At 47.2% G+C, this 19,368-nt stretch overlaps 1 protein-coding gene and 1 pseudogene across 6 annotated transcripts; both read right to left on the bottom strand.

The window, feature by feature from the left end:
- Positions 1-5,214: 5,214 nt before the first annotated feature.
- Positions 5,215-8,746, bottom strand: LOC120712370 (chromatin remodeling protein EBS-like). 6 transcript variants are annotated; one of them, XR_005690862.1, is made up of 5 exons: positions 8,431-8,735; positions 7,986-8,328; positions 7,837-7,879; positions 6,717-6,855; positions 5,215-5,871 (listed from the first exon to the last, which is right to left on the bottom strand). XR_005690862.1 is itself a non-coding variant. In XM_039998135.1 (5 exons), exons 1-5 carry the CDS (start codon positions 8,642-8,644, stop codon positions 5,845-5,847), a joined length of 792 nt encoding a protein of 263 aa, XP_039854069.1. In that variant the 5' UTR covers positions 8,645-8,691; the 3' UTR covers positions 5,215-5,844. The 6 variants fall into 6 exon arrangements, 3 of the variants coding, with proteins under 3 accessions (XP_039854069.1, XP_039854066.1, XP_039854067.1); XM_039998135.1 differs by having other exon boundaries at positions 7,811-7,879; positions 8,431-8,691; XM_039998132.1 differs by lacking the exon at positions 5,215-5,871 and adding an exon at positions 5,880-6,147 and having other exon boundaries at positions 7,811-7,879; positions 8,431-8,728.
- Positions 8,747-12,420: 3,674 nt separating this feature from the next.
- On the bottom strand, positions 12,421-18,248 carry LOC120713435 (annotated as a pseudogene).
- Positions 18,249-19,368: the final 1,120 nt, after the last annotated feature.

The following is a 19,368-nucleotide window of genomic DNA, read 5'->3' as shown; positions in this document are numbered from 1 at the left end:
CCGCCCCCTGGCCCATCTTCCCCACCTCCCCACGGGCCGCCACTGCCTCCTGTGGCCGCCGTGGGTGCCGCAGACGCGGCAAGCGCCGCTGTTGTGGCTGCTGGAGGGAGCGCCGACGCCGCTGCTAGAGCCGCGGTCGCCGCCCACGGCGCTGCTACTCCCTCCTTCCTTCCTTGGCCTGCGCCCGGGATGCCACCCGCGGCGCAGGACGCACCACCGCCGCCAGGGCCGCCTTCCCCGTGGGCTGGCCATGCACTGCCTCCTGGCGCTGGATCCACGGCCCCTGCCGCCGCTCCTCTGTTCCAGGGCGCGAGGGCCGCCCCTCCTTTGTTCCAGGCAGCCGCCCAGGCGCCTCCTCTGCTCCAGGGCGCGGGTCGCGCCGCGCAGGCCGTCACGCCCGCCGCGCAGGCCGCGCGGGCGCCCGCCACGCAGGCTCAGGCCGTCGCGCCCGCAGACCTGGCCGCCGCCGCCGCCTTTGTGGCCGCCGCCTCCCTCGCTGCCGCGCAGGCCATTGCGCCCGCCGCGCTCGCCGCGCAGGCCGTCGCGCACAGGGACACCACGCGGGCTGCTGCCTCCCTCGCCGCTGCGCAGGCCGTCGCGCCCGCCGCGCAAGCCCAGACCGTCGCGCCCGCCGCGCAGGGGGTGGGCCCTCGTCCTCAGCCCCAGCCGGCGGCCATGCTCGCCGCTGCTGCCCCTCTGTTCGCGTCGTTCTGGCTCCCGCCCACTCCACCCAGCCAGCAGCCGACCTGGCCTGGGAGGTGGGACCAGGCCGCACTGGCGCCGTCCTTCAGCGCCATGGGAAGGACGCAGCCGGTCGGGTGCCTCCTTTCACACCACCCCACATGTCGGTATCCTCTCTTCTGCCCGACCCCCACACCCCTCTTGTCCTTCTTCCATCATGGTTGGTGATGGGTCTTGCCTTCCTGTCACCGCCGTGGGTTCTGCTCCTGGCTCTTTTCGTCTTCCCAATGTCCTTGTGGCTCCTCAGATGGTTCATAACCTTCTTTCCATTCGTCAGTTTACAGCTGACAATTCTTGTTCCATCGAGTTTGATTCTTCTGGCCTCACTGTAAAGAATTCGGCCTCCCGGCGTCCGCTACTCCGGTGTGACAGCACGGGGCCCCTTTACACCCTTCGCCTTCATTCTTCCGCTGCACCACTCTTGCCTTCTTCGCCCTGGCCGTCTTGGTCTGCCGCTTTTGCCGCGACGCCGTCTTCCACCACCTGGCACCGCCGTCTTGGTCATCCTGGCCACGACGTTCTGGCTCAGCTCAGTCATAGTGCCGATGTTCCTGGTACTAGGGCTCCTGCTGAGCCCCTCTGCCATGCGTGCCAGCTCGGTCGTCATGTTCGGCTCCCTTTTTCTTCTTCTTCTTCGCATGCGGCGCATGCATTTGACCTTGTTCACTGTGACCTATGGACCTCTCCTGTACTTAGCCTTTCTGGTTATAAGTACTATCTGGTGGTGGTCGATGACTTCTCGCACTACTCTTGGACGTTTCCTTTGCGCGCCAAGTCTGAGACCTTCCCCACTCTCCTCCACTTCTTTGCCTGGGTGTCCACTCAGTTCGGCCTCACCGTTAAGGCCGTCCAGTGTGACAACGGGCGGGAGTTCGACAACTCCACCTCCCGTTCTTTCTTCCTCTCTCGGGGTGTTCAGCTGCGTATGTCTTGTCCGTATACCTCTCCTCAGAACGGCAAGGCTGAGCGGATGATTCGCACGATGAACGACGTCGTGCGCACCATTCTGATCCAGGCCTCTCTGCCTCCGCGCTTCTGGGCTGAGAGCCTCCACACCGCCACCTACTTGCTCAACCGTCTTCCGCCCACTGCTTCTCCTGCTCCTACTCCACACCACGCTCTTTTCGGTACCCCTCCTCGCTACGACCACCTTCGGGTATTCGGGTGTGCGTGTTACCCTAACACCTCCGCCACTGCTCCTCACAAGCTGGCGCCCCGCTCGACTCGTTGTGTATTCCTTGGTTACTCCCCTTACCACAAGAGGTACCGATGCTTTGACCTCACATCTCGCCGCGTCCTGATCTCCCGACACGTCGTCTTTGACGAGTCGGATTTCCCCTACTCCACCTCCTCCACACCTTCTCCTGACCCCGAGCTGGAGTCTCTGTTTCCGACTGACCCGGTGGTTCAGCCACCTTTTCCTGTCTGTACTTTGCCTGCAGGTTTTCCCAGTACACCGGCACCATTTCCGGTGATCCCTGCTGCGCCGAGCGCGGCCCCCATGCCCGCAGTCGCGCCACGCGCGGCCCCCGAAGCTCCGATCGTGCCCCACGCGGAACCGGTATCTCCTGCTGCGCCACGCACGGCCCCGATGCCTTCACCTGCACCTGCGCGGTACGCTCAGCCGGTGCAGGTGTACCGGCGTCGTTCGACGCCGACACCGGCACTGCCTCCTACTCCAAAGGCTCCTGCGACGACTACACCGGAGCCGTCGCCGACGCCGCCGCCTCCGGCTCCCTCTCGAGCCGAGCCAGAGGTGTACCACCTGCCAGTCATCCATCGGGATCCTCGGCATATCCATCCCATGGTGACTCGGCGGATGGCGTCTCAGGCCGCGACTCTCTCCGCCACCGAGGGAGAGCCGCGGGTCTCAACGGTACCCTCCTCTGTCTGCGATGCCTTGGCGGATCCTCACTGGCGTCGCGCGATGGAAGAGGAGTACGCGGCTCTTCTTGCCAACCAGACGTGGGACCTCGTGCCGCGTCCGTCTGGTTGCAATGTGGTAACTGGCAAGTGGATGTGGACGCACAAGCGTCGGGCTGATGGCACACTGGAGCGATACAAGGCTCGCTGGGTTCTCCGGGGGTTCACTCAGCGGCCTGATGTTGATTATGATGAGACCTTCATCCCAGTCGTGAAGCCCGCTACGGTGGGCACGGTTCTTTCGCTTGTGCTCTCGCGCTCTTGGCCTGTGCACCAGCTGGACGTGAAGAATGTGTTTCTTCACGGCACTCTGTCAGAGACTGTCTACTGCTCTCAGCCAGCGGGATTTGTGGACTCGAGTCGCCCAGATATGGTCTGCCGGCTCAACAAGTCTCTCTATGGACTGAAGCAGGCTCCTCGGGCTTGGTACTCTCGGTTCGCCACGTTCTTGCTGACATTGGGATTCACCGAGACCAAGTCTGACACGTCTCTCTTCGTCTACCGCCGTGGGGATGAGGCTGCATATCTACTGCTCTATGTCGATGACATTGTGCTCACAGCCTCCAGTCCACAGTTGCTTCAGAGTGTCATCTCCTCTCTGCAGCAGGAGTTCGCTATGAAGGATTTTGGTCAGCTCCACCACTTCTTGGGTGTCACTGTTGAGCCTCGCCCGTCTGGTCTTCTCCTTCACCAGCGGCAGTACGCTCTTGATATCCTGGAGCGGGCTGGGATGACTGTTTGCAAGCCCTGCTCCACTCCTGTCGACACTCTGGTGAAGCTGTCTGCTGATCTGGGTGATCCGGTGGCTGATCCTACGGCCTACAGGAGTCTGGCCGGCGCGTTGCAGTACCTCACCTTCACCAGGCCGGACCTCACCTAAGCTGTCCAGCAGGTCTGTCTCCATATGCATGATCCCCGGGAGTCACACCTTGCTGCGCTGAAGCGTCTCCTCCGGTACGTCCGTGGCACTGTGGATCTCGGCCTGGTGCTTCACCGCTCGTCCTCTGTTGAGCTGGTGGTCTACACCGACGCTGACTGGGCTGGCTGCCCGGACACTCGTCGCTCCACTTCCGGCTACGCCGTCTTTCTAGGCGGCAACCTGGTCTCCTGGTCGTTCAAGCGGCAGCCAGTTGTCTCCCGCTCCAGTGCCGAGGCGGAGTACCGGGCTGTCGCTAACGGCGTGGCGGAGGCGTCCTGGCTACGACAGCTCTTGGTGGAGCTCCACAGCCCGCTCGCCAAGAGCACTCTCGTCTACTGCGACAACGTCAGCGCCGTGTATCTCTCCACCAACCCCGTCCAGCATCAGCGGACGAAGCACGTGGAGATCGACCTACACTTCATGCGCGACAGAGTCGCGATCGGCGATGTTCGGGTACTCCATGCCCCGACTACCTCCCAGTTTGCTGACATCTTCACCAAGGGGCTGCCCTCCTCGACCTTCTCGGAGTTTCGATCCAGCCTCAACGTAGCTGGTGGCTAGTTGTGGCTGCGGGGGGTATTTGCCCTTTGTACCCTGTTGTACTCTCTTCTTGTCCAGTCTTGAACACCGCTGCGTCGGTTGTTCAGACTGCGGGGGGTGTTAGCTTTCTTGTTGTCCAGTCTTGAACACCGCTGCGCCGGTAGTTCAGACTGCGGGGGGGGTGTTGGAGTATATTGAGCCCATGTATAGAGGCCCATCTAGAGGCCCATGTATAGGATCTATATATCCCACCCTTCTAGGGTTTGGAGGAAGATAAGCTATTATTCTCTCCTATCCTCTCACTCACAGATACGCGTATCCGATACTTTTGGGCCAGATGGGATACAACCCAAAGCAGTAATCAGCCCACCCAAATGTTATTTTTGGTGGTAAGAGATGATACAAAATGATGAACTTGCTGCAATAGAACTGTAGAACTAGATGAGCAGCAACTGAAGAACCCCTTGTGGAATCAGTGGCTTTTAGAGAATGCTAATTATAGAGGTAATGTTATATGGACATGCAAGTATTGCACATCTGAGTACAAGGAAAACTACTCAAAAGTAAAATCTCACTCGCTGAATATCTATGTGATATTTATATATAATTATTAATTATTCTAGCCGTATCCCGTATCAGTGTTTTTTTGGAAAAGTGTGTATCTGCGTATTCGATACGTATCGTATCCGATACCCGTACCAATATCCGTGTAGCATAGGCAGCAATAGCGGTTACTAACAGGCAACATTGTTCGTGTTTGTTTGCTTGGGCTCTGCACCAACAACAGAGCCCAGAGGCAACTACTACATGACTGGAATCATCAGCCAGAGGCAACTGTCGACAGCAGTTCAGTTGAAACAATGCACAGGCAGCTGCTAATCCGACAAGCCAATGCCAAGGCTGCCATGTTTTCAAATCGTCTAGTCGAACCTAGTCGCCAGGGACCGATCAGACGACTAGTCGCGATTAGTCGTCAATCAGACCGATTAGTCAAGCTTAGTCGGTCCTAGTCGTCTGCCTAGTCGTCCTATGTGTCCTAGGACCGATATGATATATGTACTACATATTACTTAATAAAAAGCAAGTATGAAGGCAACAATAATGGTCAATTTTTCACTTATTTGTGAGAGATGATTTGTGAACTGTCCAGAACTCTGTATTCCTGTCCCATAGTCCATATTCCTGTCTCTCAGCCTCTATATACCAAAAACCTAATGGGCCAGCTTGCCAGCCCATCGCTGGCCGAGGCTCACAACTCAAACAGCCCACAAAACAATCTCAAGTCTGATCGTTTTCCAACCTGATCGTGCGACTAATCGCGACTAGTCGACGACTAGTCGGACGACTAGAAAACTAGTCGCCCAGACCTACTCGGTGTCCCTTATCGGGGTCACCGGACCGATAAGCCCGACTAATCGCAACTAATCGCAATTAGTCGGACGACTAGATAACATGGCAAGGCTGTACCCCCTGTTTACCTCACAAGAACAACACGCCGGGCCGTACAATGTACGGCATGCCACACCGACTGAAACGAACAAACCCGTTCCCCCGATAACAGGACATAATGCCTGGCAGCCCAAGAGACAACGGAGCCTAAGGAGGCTCCGCAAACACTAGCTATACTGCACTGTAGACCTCCGCGCTCGTGAACCGCGACGGGCTGGTTCGCTGCAGAAGCAGCGCATCTCCTCAGCGATGGATGCTAGCGCTCCGAGCTGTTACCGCCTCTGCCTTTTGGATTCAGCCTACAATTTATGAGACGAAACAGAACAAACATGCATTAGGAAAAAAAAACATAGTAGAGGATTTAATGTTTGTGTGGTTGAATTGCTATTAAGATGCAGAGATAAAGACCAAAGCAGTATGCACAGTGGTTAAAAAAAGATAGTACTGTTATAAGATAGCTTCATACTGCTGCATAAACCCAGAGTCATACACTTTTTCCTTATACTGCACAAAACATGCATATTGCATCTTAAAGGAAGCAATCGAAACATGTAGGGATCAAGACTTGTGCCAATCTGAGAATCAACCACACCTATGTCAGGTATCCATGGAGATAAGGTAATCAAAATATGCATGAAGAATCGGTTGATATTCTGGAGTTAAGTTGAATAGTTTTTGGATACATCAATAATTGTGAGGCACAAGCAAAGGCAGCCCAATACAGCTTCTGCAAAATGAATAAAGCTCATTTCATGAAGGACTTGAAATAAGCACAAGATAGTAACTATAACTGATATAGAGGCAGAAAGCAAAAGCTCCAACAAAGAAGTATGAGCTTTAGAACAATAGCACAAAACTAAAAAGCCCCTTGAGATACCAATCAAAGGCACTAAAACCCAAGGTTTCAATCTAAGCATAGTGCAAACTCAGATTCCATGGGAGATCAGAAAATGCCTTCTGTCTTCTAAGAATTTGCTAACTCAAGAAATAGCTGGCAAAGAATGTCATGAGCTAAAAAAACAATTCCATAAATGTTATGCCAAGAAAAAGGCTCATTTAATTTAAAGAGTCTAACACTTAGGTATCCAGAAAAGAAAACAAATAATCAGGCATACAATATATAAAGGACAAGGAGTTAGTTTACCTTAGGCTCCGAATTTGGGGACGTAGCATATCCGTTTGAAAGTCTCTTTGGTCCATTTTCCTTCACACAGTCTGAACAAACAAAGTGGTCTAGCTTTTTCGCCTGTTCAATGGTCATGCCCATGCAAGATGGATGGAACCTGTATAGTATAGAACTTGAATAAGGCGGCACCCTAACAATATGTGTGTATGGAATATCAATAACAGCATAAAAGGGAACAGGAAAACAAAATTTCTGTACATTCCCAAATTGGTATCTTCATATTTATTTGCATGGACCCTGAGTCCTGACACCATAAAACACCCAATGGAAGGAAATATAATTACTATTTCAAATTTTATTTTGAAAGGTGCAGGTGACATGGCAGATTACATAATTGCATACCGCGTCAAAAGCATGCACCCCCATTTTGCACTTCTAAGCAAATATGATTCACATAATATCTCAATTAGTTTTTATGCAAGTCAATGGTACCTAAACTTTGAGGCTCTTGAGAAACTGCACATTGTCCTTGGTGAAACAAAATTTCCAAACAAAACGGACATGGATATTGTGAACATAATAACAGATTATGGCATGCACAAATGAAGAAGCTGTCAGGACCAAACAATCTTAGCTATATGCTCTAACAGTTCTCTTGATACAGCGATACAGCTACAAAAATCTAAATCCCCTACATGAAATCCTGATTCCTCTAGCATCACTTTGTATATAGGATGACAGATGAGACAATGCATTTTACATGCACTGGTGGTATCCTTCATGTATAAAGCGAAAGTTCAATTCCTACAGTGTGTCCAATTTGAGACAGCGTAGAGCAATAGATACATTTCCTATAGTCCTTGGCTATTGAAATCAAGTCATATTTGCCGTGTAAAGATCTAAGAATGGTATCATTATCCATTTTAATTTTACAACTAAGCAGCAAAGTCATGGATCATCGATTCCAAAAAAAAAAGGATGTGATTATGCCACACACACTAGTATTAATGTGCTTTCCGGCAAAATCAATTTGAAATTGCTGCACTCTACAAGCACCAAGTGGACAAAACACAGGTAATCATCAGTAAAATGTTAAATTGCACTAAGTGTACCAGTCCTTGCACGCGTCACATTGTACCATGAGATCGTCGGGGTTGTACGGCATCTCACACTTGCAGTACCTTAAAACAGAAAATCGCAAATCAAAATTAGCTGGCAAGAAAGCTCAAAATGCACCAACAGGAAAAGAACAATAAAAGTAAAAGAAGGTTTCATTGAGCTCTGTACACTGCGACGCGATCAGGGGTGAATGAGCCGGTGGCCGCCTTGTACTCAAATCGGCAGAAGAAGTCCTGGGGCCCCACATTGTCGAGCTTGGTGTAGTTCTTGAAAGAATGGACAACACACTTGCCCTCGATGGTGTGGGCGCTCTGCAGGTCGAAATGGTCGGAGAGGAATAGCTCCTTGGCGCCGTGGAACTGCCGGCGGCCGCCCTTGGACTCCTCGGGGCGGTAGTACCAGCGCACCCGCACCCGCACGCTGCCGCGCCCGTCGGCCTCCATCTTCTCCACCCGCGCCACGTACGGCTGATTGTCCGAGTCCGACGGCCGCATAAGCACGCAGTCGCCCACTTCCCGGTACGGGGCATTGCAGCGGCGTCAGATTCCTCGCCGGAAGACAAGGATGCACACGGCAGCGACCGGAGCGGGGGGGGGGGGGGGGGGGGGATTACCTCTGACGACCTTGTTGGTGCCGCGGATGGTGTACGAATCCACGTCCTTCTTGCCCTGCTTCGTCTTAGCCATGGCCGAGCGGCGAGGATTTGGAGGGGGAGGAAACCCTAGCAGAGGAGAAATGGGGAGTGGAAGCGGAGTGGGCAGGGGGAGTGTTCGCTGCTGGAGGACGGAGTGGGAAGAACAGGGAGAAGGGCAGTTTAGGGAGACCATTAGCTTCAACAAAAGCTAGAGTCTGGAAGGCTCGGAGTCGGAGCTCGATCAGAAAAAAACAAATGAAAGAAAAAGAAATCCAAAATCTAAAATCGGCTCTCGATTTTAGCTTTGCCGCGACAGCGCCATCCCATCTCATCGCATACGAGGAAGAGGAGAAGAGGTCGGAGGGCAAAACGGTAAAAAGAAAAATTAGAGAAGTAACAAATCGATTTTTAGATAAAGGAATGTCTCGATTCGTAGGCTACCTCACACGAGGAATTTTACAAAAACAAAAGAAAACTAAAGAATAAAGAAAGAAAATTAAGAATTAAGTTTCAATCGCTCTCGCTTTAACATTGCAAAGTCCTTTTCATCACATCTCTTGTCTGCTTAGAACTTGATGTCCGAATTATCTGTTGCTCGTCATATTTCTTCACATAAACCTCCACCTAGCACATAGGGTACGAGGAGATATTGACATTGCTCCAGAAAGAGAATGGCAATAAACGGCATAATGCTGACTAAGATTCCTCAGACGGTTTTATGTGACACCTGGTTTTAATATAGACTTATATATAGAGTAGCGCATCGGCAAAACCCTCCATGAAAAAGAGTAGGGCCATTGTCGGCCGGCATGAGGTTAGATTGGAATTTCTCCTTGCGCTCTTCATAGTCACATCGGCATGCCTAACCGGATCTCAATGTATTTAGAAAGCCAAAAGAACTAATAATTTAGGATAGAGAGATTAGTACATAAAAAACCATAATTATATCTTGATCAAGATTCAGTGGGAAGTATAAATGAACTTTTCTCTTTATCTATATATAGTTCTGCCGATTTTTTTTCAATGCAATCCTACTGATTATATATACTTCTGTTTTGAAGATTCTATACATTATGGGTGACTTAAAAAATCTTCACACAGCTAAGAAGTATTACACATCAACGATCCAGTTGTTTGAAGGTAAGGATACATAGGTATATGTCTGGTAAGACCGATGGATTTTGGAAAACTTGAAGAATCTTAGTTGCTTTTTCTGCTGTCCAATATTGATCCTTACGCAAACACCCAGTCATTCAGTTGACCAAAAGGAAGGAATAAAGAGGAAGTGGGCTCATAGCTGCACAGCTTGGGCCGCGTTTGGTTAAGGCCGCGAAATTTTTTTGGCTCTTTGACCACTAATTTAGAATATCAAATGAGGTCTTTGACCGCGCGATTAGAGGATGGTTACTGTAACATCACGGTAGCAAATCATCAATTAATTACCGTCATTAGATTCATCTCAAAAAGTTACATCCGTCCCTGAAAAAATTTTGCAAATAAATTATATTTAGTACTTCATGCGGAAGTTCGTCTTTTTGTGAAATCTTGACGCGACATTTTACCAAAAGCTGCCTTGACTGCAGAAGCACTATTGAAGAATACAAGCAAAAGGCTCTGTGGGCAAATATTATAGCAGGTGAAGAGGCCAGCGGTGTTTGAGAGAGAGAACATGAGAGAAGAGAACCGAAACACCGGCACTGTAGCGGGCGAAATGCACTGTAGCGGGCGTTCTCCCAGTTGGAAACATCCACGTTGCTGCTGGGCATTAAATATCGGTGGCGTGCTAGTCGAAGCTGGATGATATGGCATCCTCCTCGTCCGCAGCAGGCGAAATCCATAAGGGCACGTACAACGCCCGTCTCTTTCCCCGTCTCTACGATGAAACTTTAGGAAATCATCCCCAGATTGCCCCGCAGACGGCCTTCTCGTCGCCTCGCGAGGCGACGCCTCTGTCCCGTTCTCCCAGGCGGAGGAGACGGCTAGCGGCCCGTTGTACGGCTCGTCTTCCCCAGTCGACGAGCAATTCGGATCCCGCGCGCCCACGCTCTCCACAATTCGGATCCCGCGCGCCCACGCTCTCCACAATTCCTACGCCGGCCGCGCGCACGATAGTTTCCCCTCGCGCCATATCTGCGAAGCCAGCGGGGAGGAGGATGCCGTGGCTGCCGGCGGGGAGGAGGCCGCGGGGCGCCGGATCTTGCGTCGTTGCCGCCGGGGAAGGAGGAGGCCGGACCTCGCAGTGGCCGCCGCGGGCCACCACAGCGCCGGCGGGCTTGCCTATGGCCATCTCCGCCGCCTCCCCACCCCTTCTCAGCCCCGGTCGTGGCGACGAGCTCGACATGGACGCCATCGCGATGAGCTTGAGCTGCAGCGCCCCTCGCGCATCCTCCTGACCTCCGCTCAGTCTTCACCCCCGCCACGGAGAGCCCGGCGAGGTGGAGCAGCCAGATGCGCCGGCACCGGATCTCGGAGCAGGGAGGAGGAGTCACCAACATCGAGGAGGAAGAGGGAGTGGAGATCTGCTGGTGCGCAGAGATCCACCAACGGCATCTATGCAATCTGCTGGTGCGCAGAGATCCACCAATCGCACATTGTTTATAAAAAGGAGTGTGCCACACAATGGTATACAAAAATATATTTGTAGTTGATCTTAACCACATGCAAAGCATTAAACAGCTTAGAGACGGACACTCTGTCCGTGGGTTGTATGAGTTGTCTTTATATCTGTCTGTATGATAAATTCGAGGTCCTAGAGACGACCTGCCGTCTGTGGATTGTACATGGCCTAAGACTTGCTCTTGTCAGCAGCACGTTGAAAGTTGAAGAACATGGAACTTTTCTAATCCCAACTAGCTTCACACATCCATACTGGCCTCGTTGACAAATAATTAAATGGGCACCGCTAGTGCCTGGACGTCCGATAAAAACATCTCCATCCGACGGTCCATACAACATCCAAAAATAGCGTCTGCAATATAAAAACTCAACATATGCAACATCGAAAATCTCTCAATGAAAAATGCAACATCTAGATAAAACACTTGCAATATGTGTGTGAAACACGTGCAACGTGCAACATCGCGACATCTAGATTTACTTTTACAATATCTGTATGAAACACTTGCAATATTATTTTAAAATATTTAAAACAAGTGAAACATGCAATATGCAACAAACTCTAGCAAAAAGAGAGAAAAATGACGAGCGAGCTCGCGTCGCCTCGTGCGCCGCCACCCTGAAAGCTTCACCACAGGGCAACCGCCGCAGGCCGCGCCGCTCGTGCTCCCGCCGCCGTGGGGCCGCGCCGCCGGCAGGGCGAGCTCTCCACCAGCACCAGCGCCCGGCTGCGCGAGCTCCATTGCCCCGTGCCACCTTGGCGTAGAGTCTGGAAGCCTCGGATGAAAATGGAAAAGTAAAAGAGAGAAAAAACGCAGTCACGAGGTTGAGAAGAGGCCACGTCGCTAATAAAAGGACAGATGTGGACACGTAGGTTGGTGGTCTTGCAATAGAGCCGTCCAGTGATTCGCGCTTGCGTCGGACGCACGGATCGAAGCATTACCGTAATTAAATTTATGCCAGCATAATACTTGTTTTTTTATGACACCAACATTGCCAAGTTTAAAGTTAGGTTAGTTGCTCCCATAGCAATAGGTTGTACAATATCTGTTTGTTTACTGAGAAATATACATGACTTCTTTCAATTCAATGTTTCATTATACCCTCTCTGTCGTAAAATAAGTGTTCATTTAGCATTCCATTTTTATCCTATAATTTTTTTTTATTTTTAGATTGCAGTGAAGTTCATCTAGCTAATTAAACAAATAATAGATGCGAAGAAAAAAATTATTGAGAAATGTATAGAGCTATTAAATGTTTCATAACCAGTGATGGGTGGGTAACTACGAGGCAAAAAAGCAGAGAAGTTGGTATGAAAATCGAACTGAAAAAAACTACCTTTTCTAGTAGAACTTAGGGAGAAAATTACTCTTTGATTGGCTTTTGATCTTTTTTATAAGCAAAATCAGGATTGAAAAGCCAACCAAAAACACTCTAAGGTCATTTTTAGTGGAAAGTGTCATCATACAGTTACCAACACTGTGAACTAGTACTACACAGCTGCTGTCTATATCCTCTCTATCATAATGAATAGTCAGATATTGAGATGGAGTCTCAACTTCATATTGCAGTTGCTGTCTGCGCTCACTCGAACGGATACTCCATGTCTCACTCGAACAACGATTCCATCTCTGTTTGGTATTTTGCTGTCACTTTGTCCCGTCTTATTTTCATGGTGGGTGTCATCAGTCCATTGTCAATCTGAACAGAAAATAATGTCAAGTTTGCAAGCAAGATAACTTCTTGAGTATAAATACGAGCGAGAACTTACTGTAAATGGTTCGTCGACAATCATGATAGGGCCGATGCGGAAAGAGCAACACGTGCGGTCCTGAAATTTATTGGCAAAATAGTTCAATACTTCTCTGATTTAACTGATATATGCGCCAAATAGCCACATCATACATCACTGCACACAAAGAATGGCATTGTCCCAAAAAACCATGTATGGCATGTACCACCTTTTTAATTCTGTTCACCGATGTTTGAATATTCTTAACAGTAAGAAGAGGGCAGCAGAATGAGAGAAATGACAACAGATCAGGCAACCCTTACCAGGTTCTCAGCTCATCATATAGCATGTTCACGACCTTATCTTTCGCTACTTCGCCATTCTCATCAACGAGGGACTTCCTTTTTGCTTCTGACGCCGTTGATCCTATGCAGAAAACAAAGGAAGCAATTTCATAACTACAAAGGTTAATAATCTATTTACCATATATAGCAGTATCCAAATATAATCTTGTCACAACAAAAGTATGAGAGATAATTCTGATAAATACAAGTACAATGCAATAGCAGTGACATTGCACAGTTTCTGATATCGCAAACTGTTTTTCGTATGTGAAACATTGATATCTTTTAATATATTGATGGACAAGTTTTTGAAAGTGCGTCCAGACAGATTATAAAGCATAGGATAAAAAAAGAGAGGATGGAGAAGTACAAAAACAAACCTGTACAAAGTTTCATAGACCGGCGGTACTGATATAATATAGTAAGGTTGGTAACACTGCGCATCTTCCTATCAAATAAGATAGAAGAAGATGTCAAAAATGCCCTAAGGAACTTCAGCATCTTCTGCAACAGATAGACAATAAAACTAGTAAACAACAACGCAGATAGAAGTGTTTCTGCAGACTGCTGCATGCCAATACAAGATCTGACTCATTTTGCAGCTTTTAGTAAGCTGATGAAGAATATTATAGAATTAGTCATGCAACTGAGCACAAAAATATAGTATAAGACCGCATCAATTTCTCAATATCAATAATAATAGGTAATTTATATGGAAGAAGCCAACTATAGTAATCGTCCTTAATAACATTATAAAGTGCTTAATGCAAAGACCAAATATAGCTAGGTAATTTATGTTGGAGTATGCAAAAACCACACCTTCAGGTACTTGAAGGTAGTGTAAACTTGCTGGATTCCATGTGTGAAGATGAAGTACTCACAAGCACGCTCATAAGCATGCTTTCTTGCTGAGGAAGCATGCTGAGGAACCTAGCACCAGGTTCTGCTGGTACAATGTCCCACAAATTCTTTATCTGTGGAACATATCAGGATAAAACATGTATAAATGAGGAATATATCAAACAGAAAACCTAAGCAGTTTGGTTGGAATTTTTTACAGGGCACTTGAATATTTATGTTTATAGGAAAATTAAGCATAACTGCCTATGTTGATGTCATAAGGATTAGCCGACTAGGAAATCACATCGCGATAAGGAAACAAACAGCATACCATCACTTAATGATTGTGGTTAAAATTGAGAGTGTCTTTACCTGATGCAAGAGATTTCGGTGGGTCAGCATTATGCCTTTCAATGTGCCACTTGTTCCACTAGTATATATTAGTGTTGCCACATCTTCTGGAGTAATAGTTTCAAAGATTTCTTGCTGACCTGACAAATGAGAAACAACAATAGTCTAGCCCATAGTTGTGTAAAAGCAACTGTATATCGGGTGCAGATTGACTACCAGGAAGTATTGAGCATGTACTTTTCATGCATTGCCAAATGTGTACAGGCATAATCGTTTACTGCATGATATAGCAGTATCATTGAAGAAAAGAAAGTATGAAGAATGTAATTCAATTTATTGCATGATATAGAAGTATTATTTCATTGAATAAGAATTTTCTGAAGAACTAAAAGATGGGTGAGGTTATTCACTTACTTTTCTAAATTTCAAACAAACAAGAAAGAAGTGTAGGTTCTCTTCTTTAAATCAACAATGCAGAAAGAAGTTATTTTATAAGCTCTTGGTATGACTAAATGATCAAGTCAAGCATTAAATCAGAGATCTGGAAAGGACAATGCATCCTAAAATTACAGGGCAGCTGTAAGTGGTACAGTATAGGATGCTTATGTTATGAGGTGTGATGCCATCACATAACGAGAATATTGCAGGACAGCATATATTAGGAATTTGTTGTCCTTTACTGCTAGAAATAGCCAAATGACCTAAGAACATGTTGACAAAAATCAACCACAATTCTTAAAGAAGCTGCACAATCTAGATGATTTTCAATCATGATATCACACAAATTTACCTTGATGGCCAGAAAGAAGCAGAGTATTACAACTCTCCTGACCAAGTTTAGTCATATCCTTGTAGTCATAAAGTGGTATATCCTTCAGTCCTTCACAGCTTTGCTATCTATGCATGATTTGTCACCCCAAACTCCCAAAGTAGCACAATGAATCATGCATTAATCCTTTATATGAAAGATTCTGCAAGACTGTTAAAGAATTTGAAAACTGTCCACAACAAGTTCAATGCTGTGATGGGAAAAACAATAAATTCATAATCATGACCTGAAAGTAAAAGAAATATATGCGTACTGAATATTATTATGCAGAATCTAAAATAGTACTGTCTCATCTCTCTGTCTACATTTCCAGAGTTCATATGATAAAAAAAATCAAGTTTGATGAAGGAATGTGCTTCACTCACATATCTATATGCTGCGCAATACAATGATACTTTGATTCCGCAAGCAACAGGTGACGATGCATTCCATTGTAAAGTTCAAGATGAAGCAATCCAGTGAACATATATGGCATATGTATTTCTAGTAATCGAATTTCTGGTGATCAAGTATATGATAATAATAGCCCATTACAAATATTTTTCCTACCATAGATACCAAAAGGCAAGCAGAGTCGCATGCTGAAATAGGTCTAATATAATATAAAAGGTGGACTGTTTTTTTATTTGTGACCGTGTCTGAGCACGTTTTTCATTAAGTCTGAGAAGCTGGACTATTTGACCCCCCCCCCCCCCATTGCTAAGGATGATGTAGCTCATCCAGTTCTTATGTAGAGGGAGGGAGGGAGAGAGAACGGCAAACTTGCACCCAGAGTTGCATGTGCCTAAAACATGAAGTAGAATCAAAGGAAGAAGCCGAAAGGCATTTTGAAACAATGTCATGTCAGACTCGAATTCCTACAGATCTAACCCTATATGCTATCAACTATGTAAAAATCCAATACATGGTTTAATTTGAAATTTATTTTAAAAAACAATTCAATAAAACTCACCTTTCTGAATGAGTGTATATTTGAAACAATTCATCGGAAGATCCTGTTCATCTAACAACATTGATTGCACCAGTAGCCATGATTCCTGTATATCATATGTTGTTAGTAAAAATCATCAATGACGAATAAATCTGCTCATGTATTGGACAGTAGTTAAATGAAACCATCTAGATAACTGACTAAAATGGTAAACAACTAATTAAGCAGATAAATTAATAAAAATGTAGATAGCATTGTTTTTATAGCCTTAGAGCATATCTTTATCTATTTGAAAAATCAAGCCCAAGCTGATAGTTGTGGACTAGTATCTGTAACATTAGATGTCATAGCTACCACATTGCTATGTGGGAGCTTCAACTATGGCATGTTGTTTTTTTGGAAGAAATAGAATTCACATAAACCAAATGCAACTACAGTAATGCTACCTTCTAGCGCTCCAGCAGCAAATATCAGAAAGGATAAATAACCACAAAACTATCACCAGGAAAGAAACAATAAAAGGGAATGTCAGCGTTGGGATCACAATGTGTATCTCAAAACAGAGAAGGTATATTACCTTGCTCTGCAACTAACCACCGACATGAGTTGTCAGCAAAAAGAGCTAGCTTTTCATCTGGAGCAATGCCAACGGCCCTTAGACTTGAGAAAAATCCAATATTTCTTGTTCAAGCTGATAAGAACATAAATTAGCAATTAGATACCATACATCTGTTGGCCATTAAAGCTCTGAAATAAATGTGATCATGTATTCTAAATGTGATAGGGAAAATGAGTAAACTATAGGTGAGTGAGAACTTGTGGCTCAAATAGAGCAGCATTTGTTATTGTTACTATATGTGTGCATCCAGATGCTTGTTCTAAATATTCATAATGTTTTTTTTTATCTTTTCCTTTAAAGGTGATTGTTCAGTAACAGAAGAACGAAAACATTTATGAATGATTGAATGCCATATCCGTTGATTTCCTCATTTTAGTCCTAGATTATCGAGCATCAACGATTCATATTGGAGCCAGAGATGTACCTGTGTATATGTCCATCCTGTCGGCAGTTCATGATAAGGATCTATTACAGCTATGAGGTCAGTATATTTTTTCTGCCGCTGTCCTCCAGATATCTGGAACTGCCTTCCATTCATGCACGTTCAAGTCACTTCCGCCAGGCAATAGAATACTCTCAAGTAGAGGAGAGCAGTTTCTACAAAGTGGATGTTCAAGCTGCAAAGTGGAAGTGGATTAATGCAACTTTCAGGCAAAACATCTTATATTTTGAGTAAGAACTCAATAATGCCCATGCAGTAATCCATAAAGTATACTAGTCAGAGCATTACTATTTTGCAGCAGAATACTTGAGACTCCCACAGTTTCACAAATTGACGCATGTACCAACAATTTTACGATTCCATATAGAACAGTGGGAACAAATCCACAATCCAGATCAGCTTCCCACAGGGCTAAACAGGAATCTACAGATCAAAAGGGTCCAAATAATAAAATCAAAGACTCCTCCCACAAAGCTAAAAGAGAACGTACACATCAAAGGAACCCAGCTAACCAACGATCAGGATGATAGGAACGGCCGTACCACCTCATCTGCCCCCCTTAATTGACATGGATGATATTGCCGTACTGCCTAGCTCGATCACACTCGCACAGCCAATTTGGATAATGAACTCGACAACTAGTGTCCGGAAAGCTGAAGGGAAGGTGGACCGAAAGTAAGTGGCACCTCCATAACCAAAACGCCAATTGCTGACCCCGGAGGCACGAAAGGGGTGGTACCACTGCCAGCCAGGTAGGGATCGCCCCCACCGGGGAGACTGCCCGGCGCTTATAGCAACAAAGCGGCGCCGTTCGGATCGCGGGTCGCCGCAGCCTCCCCAGCTCACCGGAATCGGAGAAATTCCGGCGAAATGGTAACGAGCACGGGCGTTTTGGCGCGCCTCAAAGACGACGAGTAGGAACGACAAGGGGACGGAATCACCGCGAAACAAACAGGGCGGAGAGCAAGGACTAACCGCGGAGAGGCAGCCGCCGCGCGGCGGGGGAGCAGCGCTGCGGGGCGCCGAGGGAGGAGGCGGCGGGGGCTGAGGAGCGGAGAGGGCGAGCGGCGCGGGAACCACAGAGCCCGGCCATCTAGCCGCTGGACTATGGAGAGTGACGTGTCTGTTTCTCTGTTGCGAGACGCACGCCCAGGAGCGCTCCGCGCTGGGCAGCGGCTGATCTGGTTGCCTTGCTAGTTGCGACGACTGATTCAAAATTTTGTGCCGAAGCGTTTATTGAATCTACTCCCTTCATTCTAAAATAAGTGTGTTCGTTAAAAAAATTATATATTAGTAGTAGTGTGCAATGTCATGTTACCTTTAATTAATTAAGTATTTGTGATGGAATATCATGAGCATTAAATTTACTATTATGATAGAGTCATTATGAAGAAAAAGAAAATGAATGTTATGGAATATGAGGAGAGTGTCATCAGCATCATTCCTCCCGCTCAATTATTTACTACATGCTAACCTTTTGCAATCGCACATGTGTATTAATTATGATTAATTATGACATCTTAAGAAACTAAACATGTGGACTAAGTCGAGATGCATTGACAGCACTAGCGGTCAGGTTGGAGGGCCGGCGGTACTAATAGGAGCAGCGACATTGACAAAGATGGCCGCGAGGACCATCACAACGGCCGCATGGAACAGCCGGCCGAGCAGCTCCCGGCAACAGCTGCCACCCGCCGCCGCAGCTCCACCCTCGTCCTCCTCGTCGATGTCAGACTGGCCCCTTCTTCATCTGGTTCTGGCGGTCCCCGGCAGTTAGGACGGTCTCACCGTTGGCCGTCGCCGGCGGCTTCTTCCGCTCTTTGTTGCGCTCCTTTGGCCCCTGCTTGTCGCCGTTGGCCGCCGGTGGCGGCTTCTGCTTCTTGTTGCGCTCCTTCCGCGCCTGCTTCTCCTCGCGATCGTATGCTGGTCATCAATCTCGCGTGGTTGCAGCCTGAGCCTGGTTTAGTTTATATAATATTTACTAGTTGAATACACCAAGCGTTGCTGCGAGATTTGTGGACAAAAATATTAAAGTTGAGTGTATTGAAAAGATTGAGATATGAAGTTGTAGTCAATTTTAGCATTGGAGATATATGGCATGGTTGTATATAAGATATTTTTAAATACTAAAATTGAAGTACATATAAAAAAATTCAAGTTGATGAAACTGATAAAAAGAGAATCATAATTGGTATGGTAAGATCGCTTTAATT

Source organism: Panicum virgatum, chromosome 6K (genome assembly GCF_016808335.1).
Source record: "Panicum virgatum strain AP13 chromosome 6K, P.virgatum_v5, whole genome shotgun sequence".
Taxonomy (NCBI): Eukaryota; Viridiplantae; Streptophyta; class Magnoliopsida; order Poales; family Poaceae; genus Panicum; species Panicum virgatum.
Note: the sequence above shows the minus strand (reverse complement) of the source record. Positions and strands in the feature narration are given on the sequence as shown.

Coding starts and splice junctions, on each gene's coding strand:
- LOC120712370 (XM_039998132.1), bottom strand. CDS start 8,644: ATGGTCTCCCTAAACTGCCCTTCTCCCTGTTCTTCCCACTCCGTCCTC. Junction 7,880..7,985: donor ACCCCTGATCGCGTCGCAGT/GTACAGAGCTCA, acceptor TTCTGTTTTAAG/GTACTGCAAGTGTGAGATGC. Junction 6,856..7,810: donor TGTGACGCGTGCAAGGACTG/GTACACTTAGTG, acceptor TATACTATACAG/GTTCCATCCATCTTGCATGG.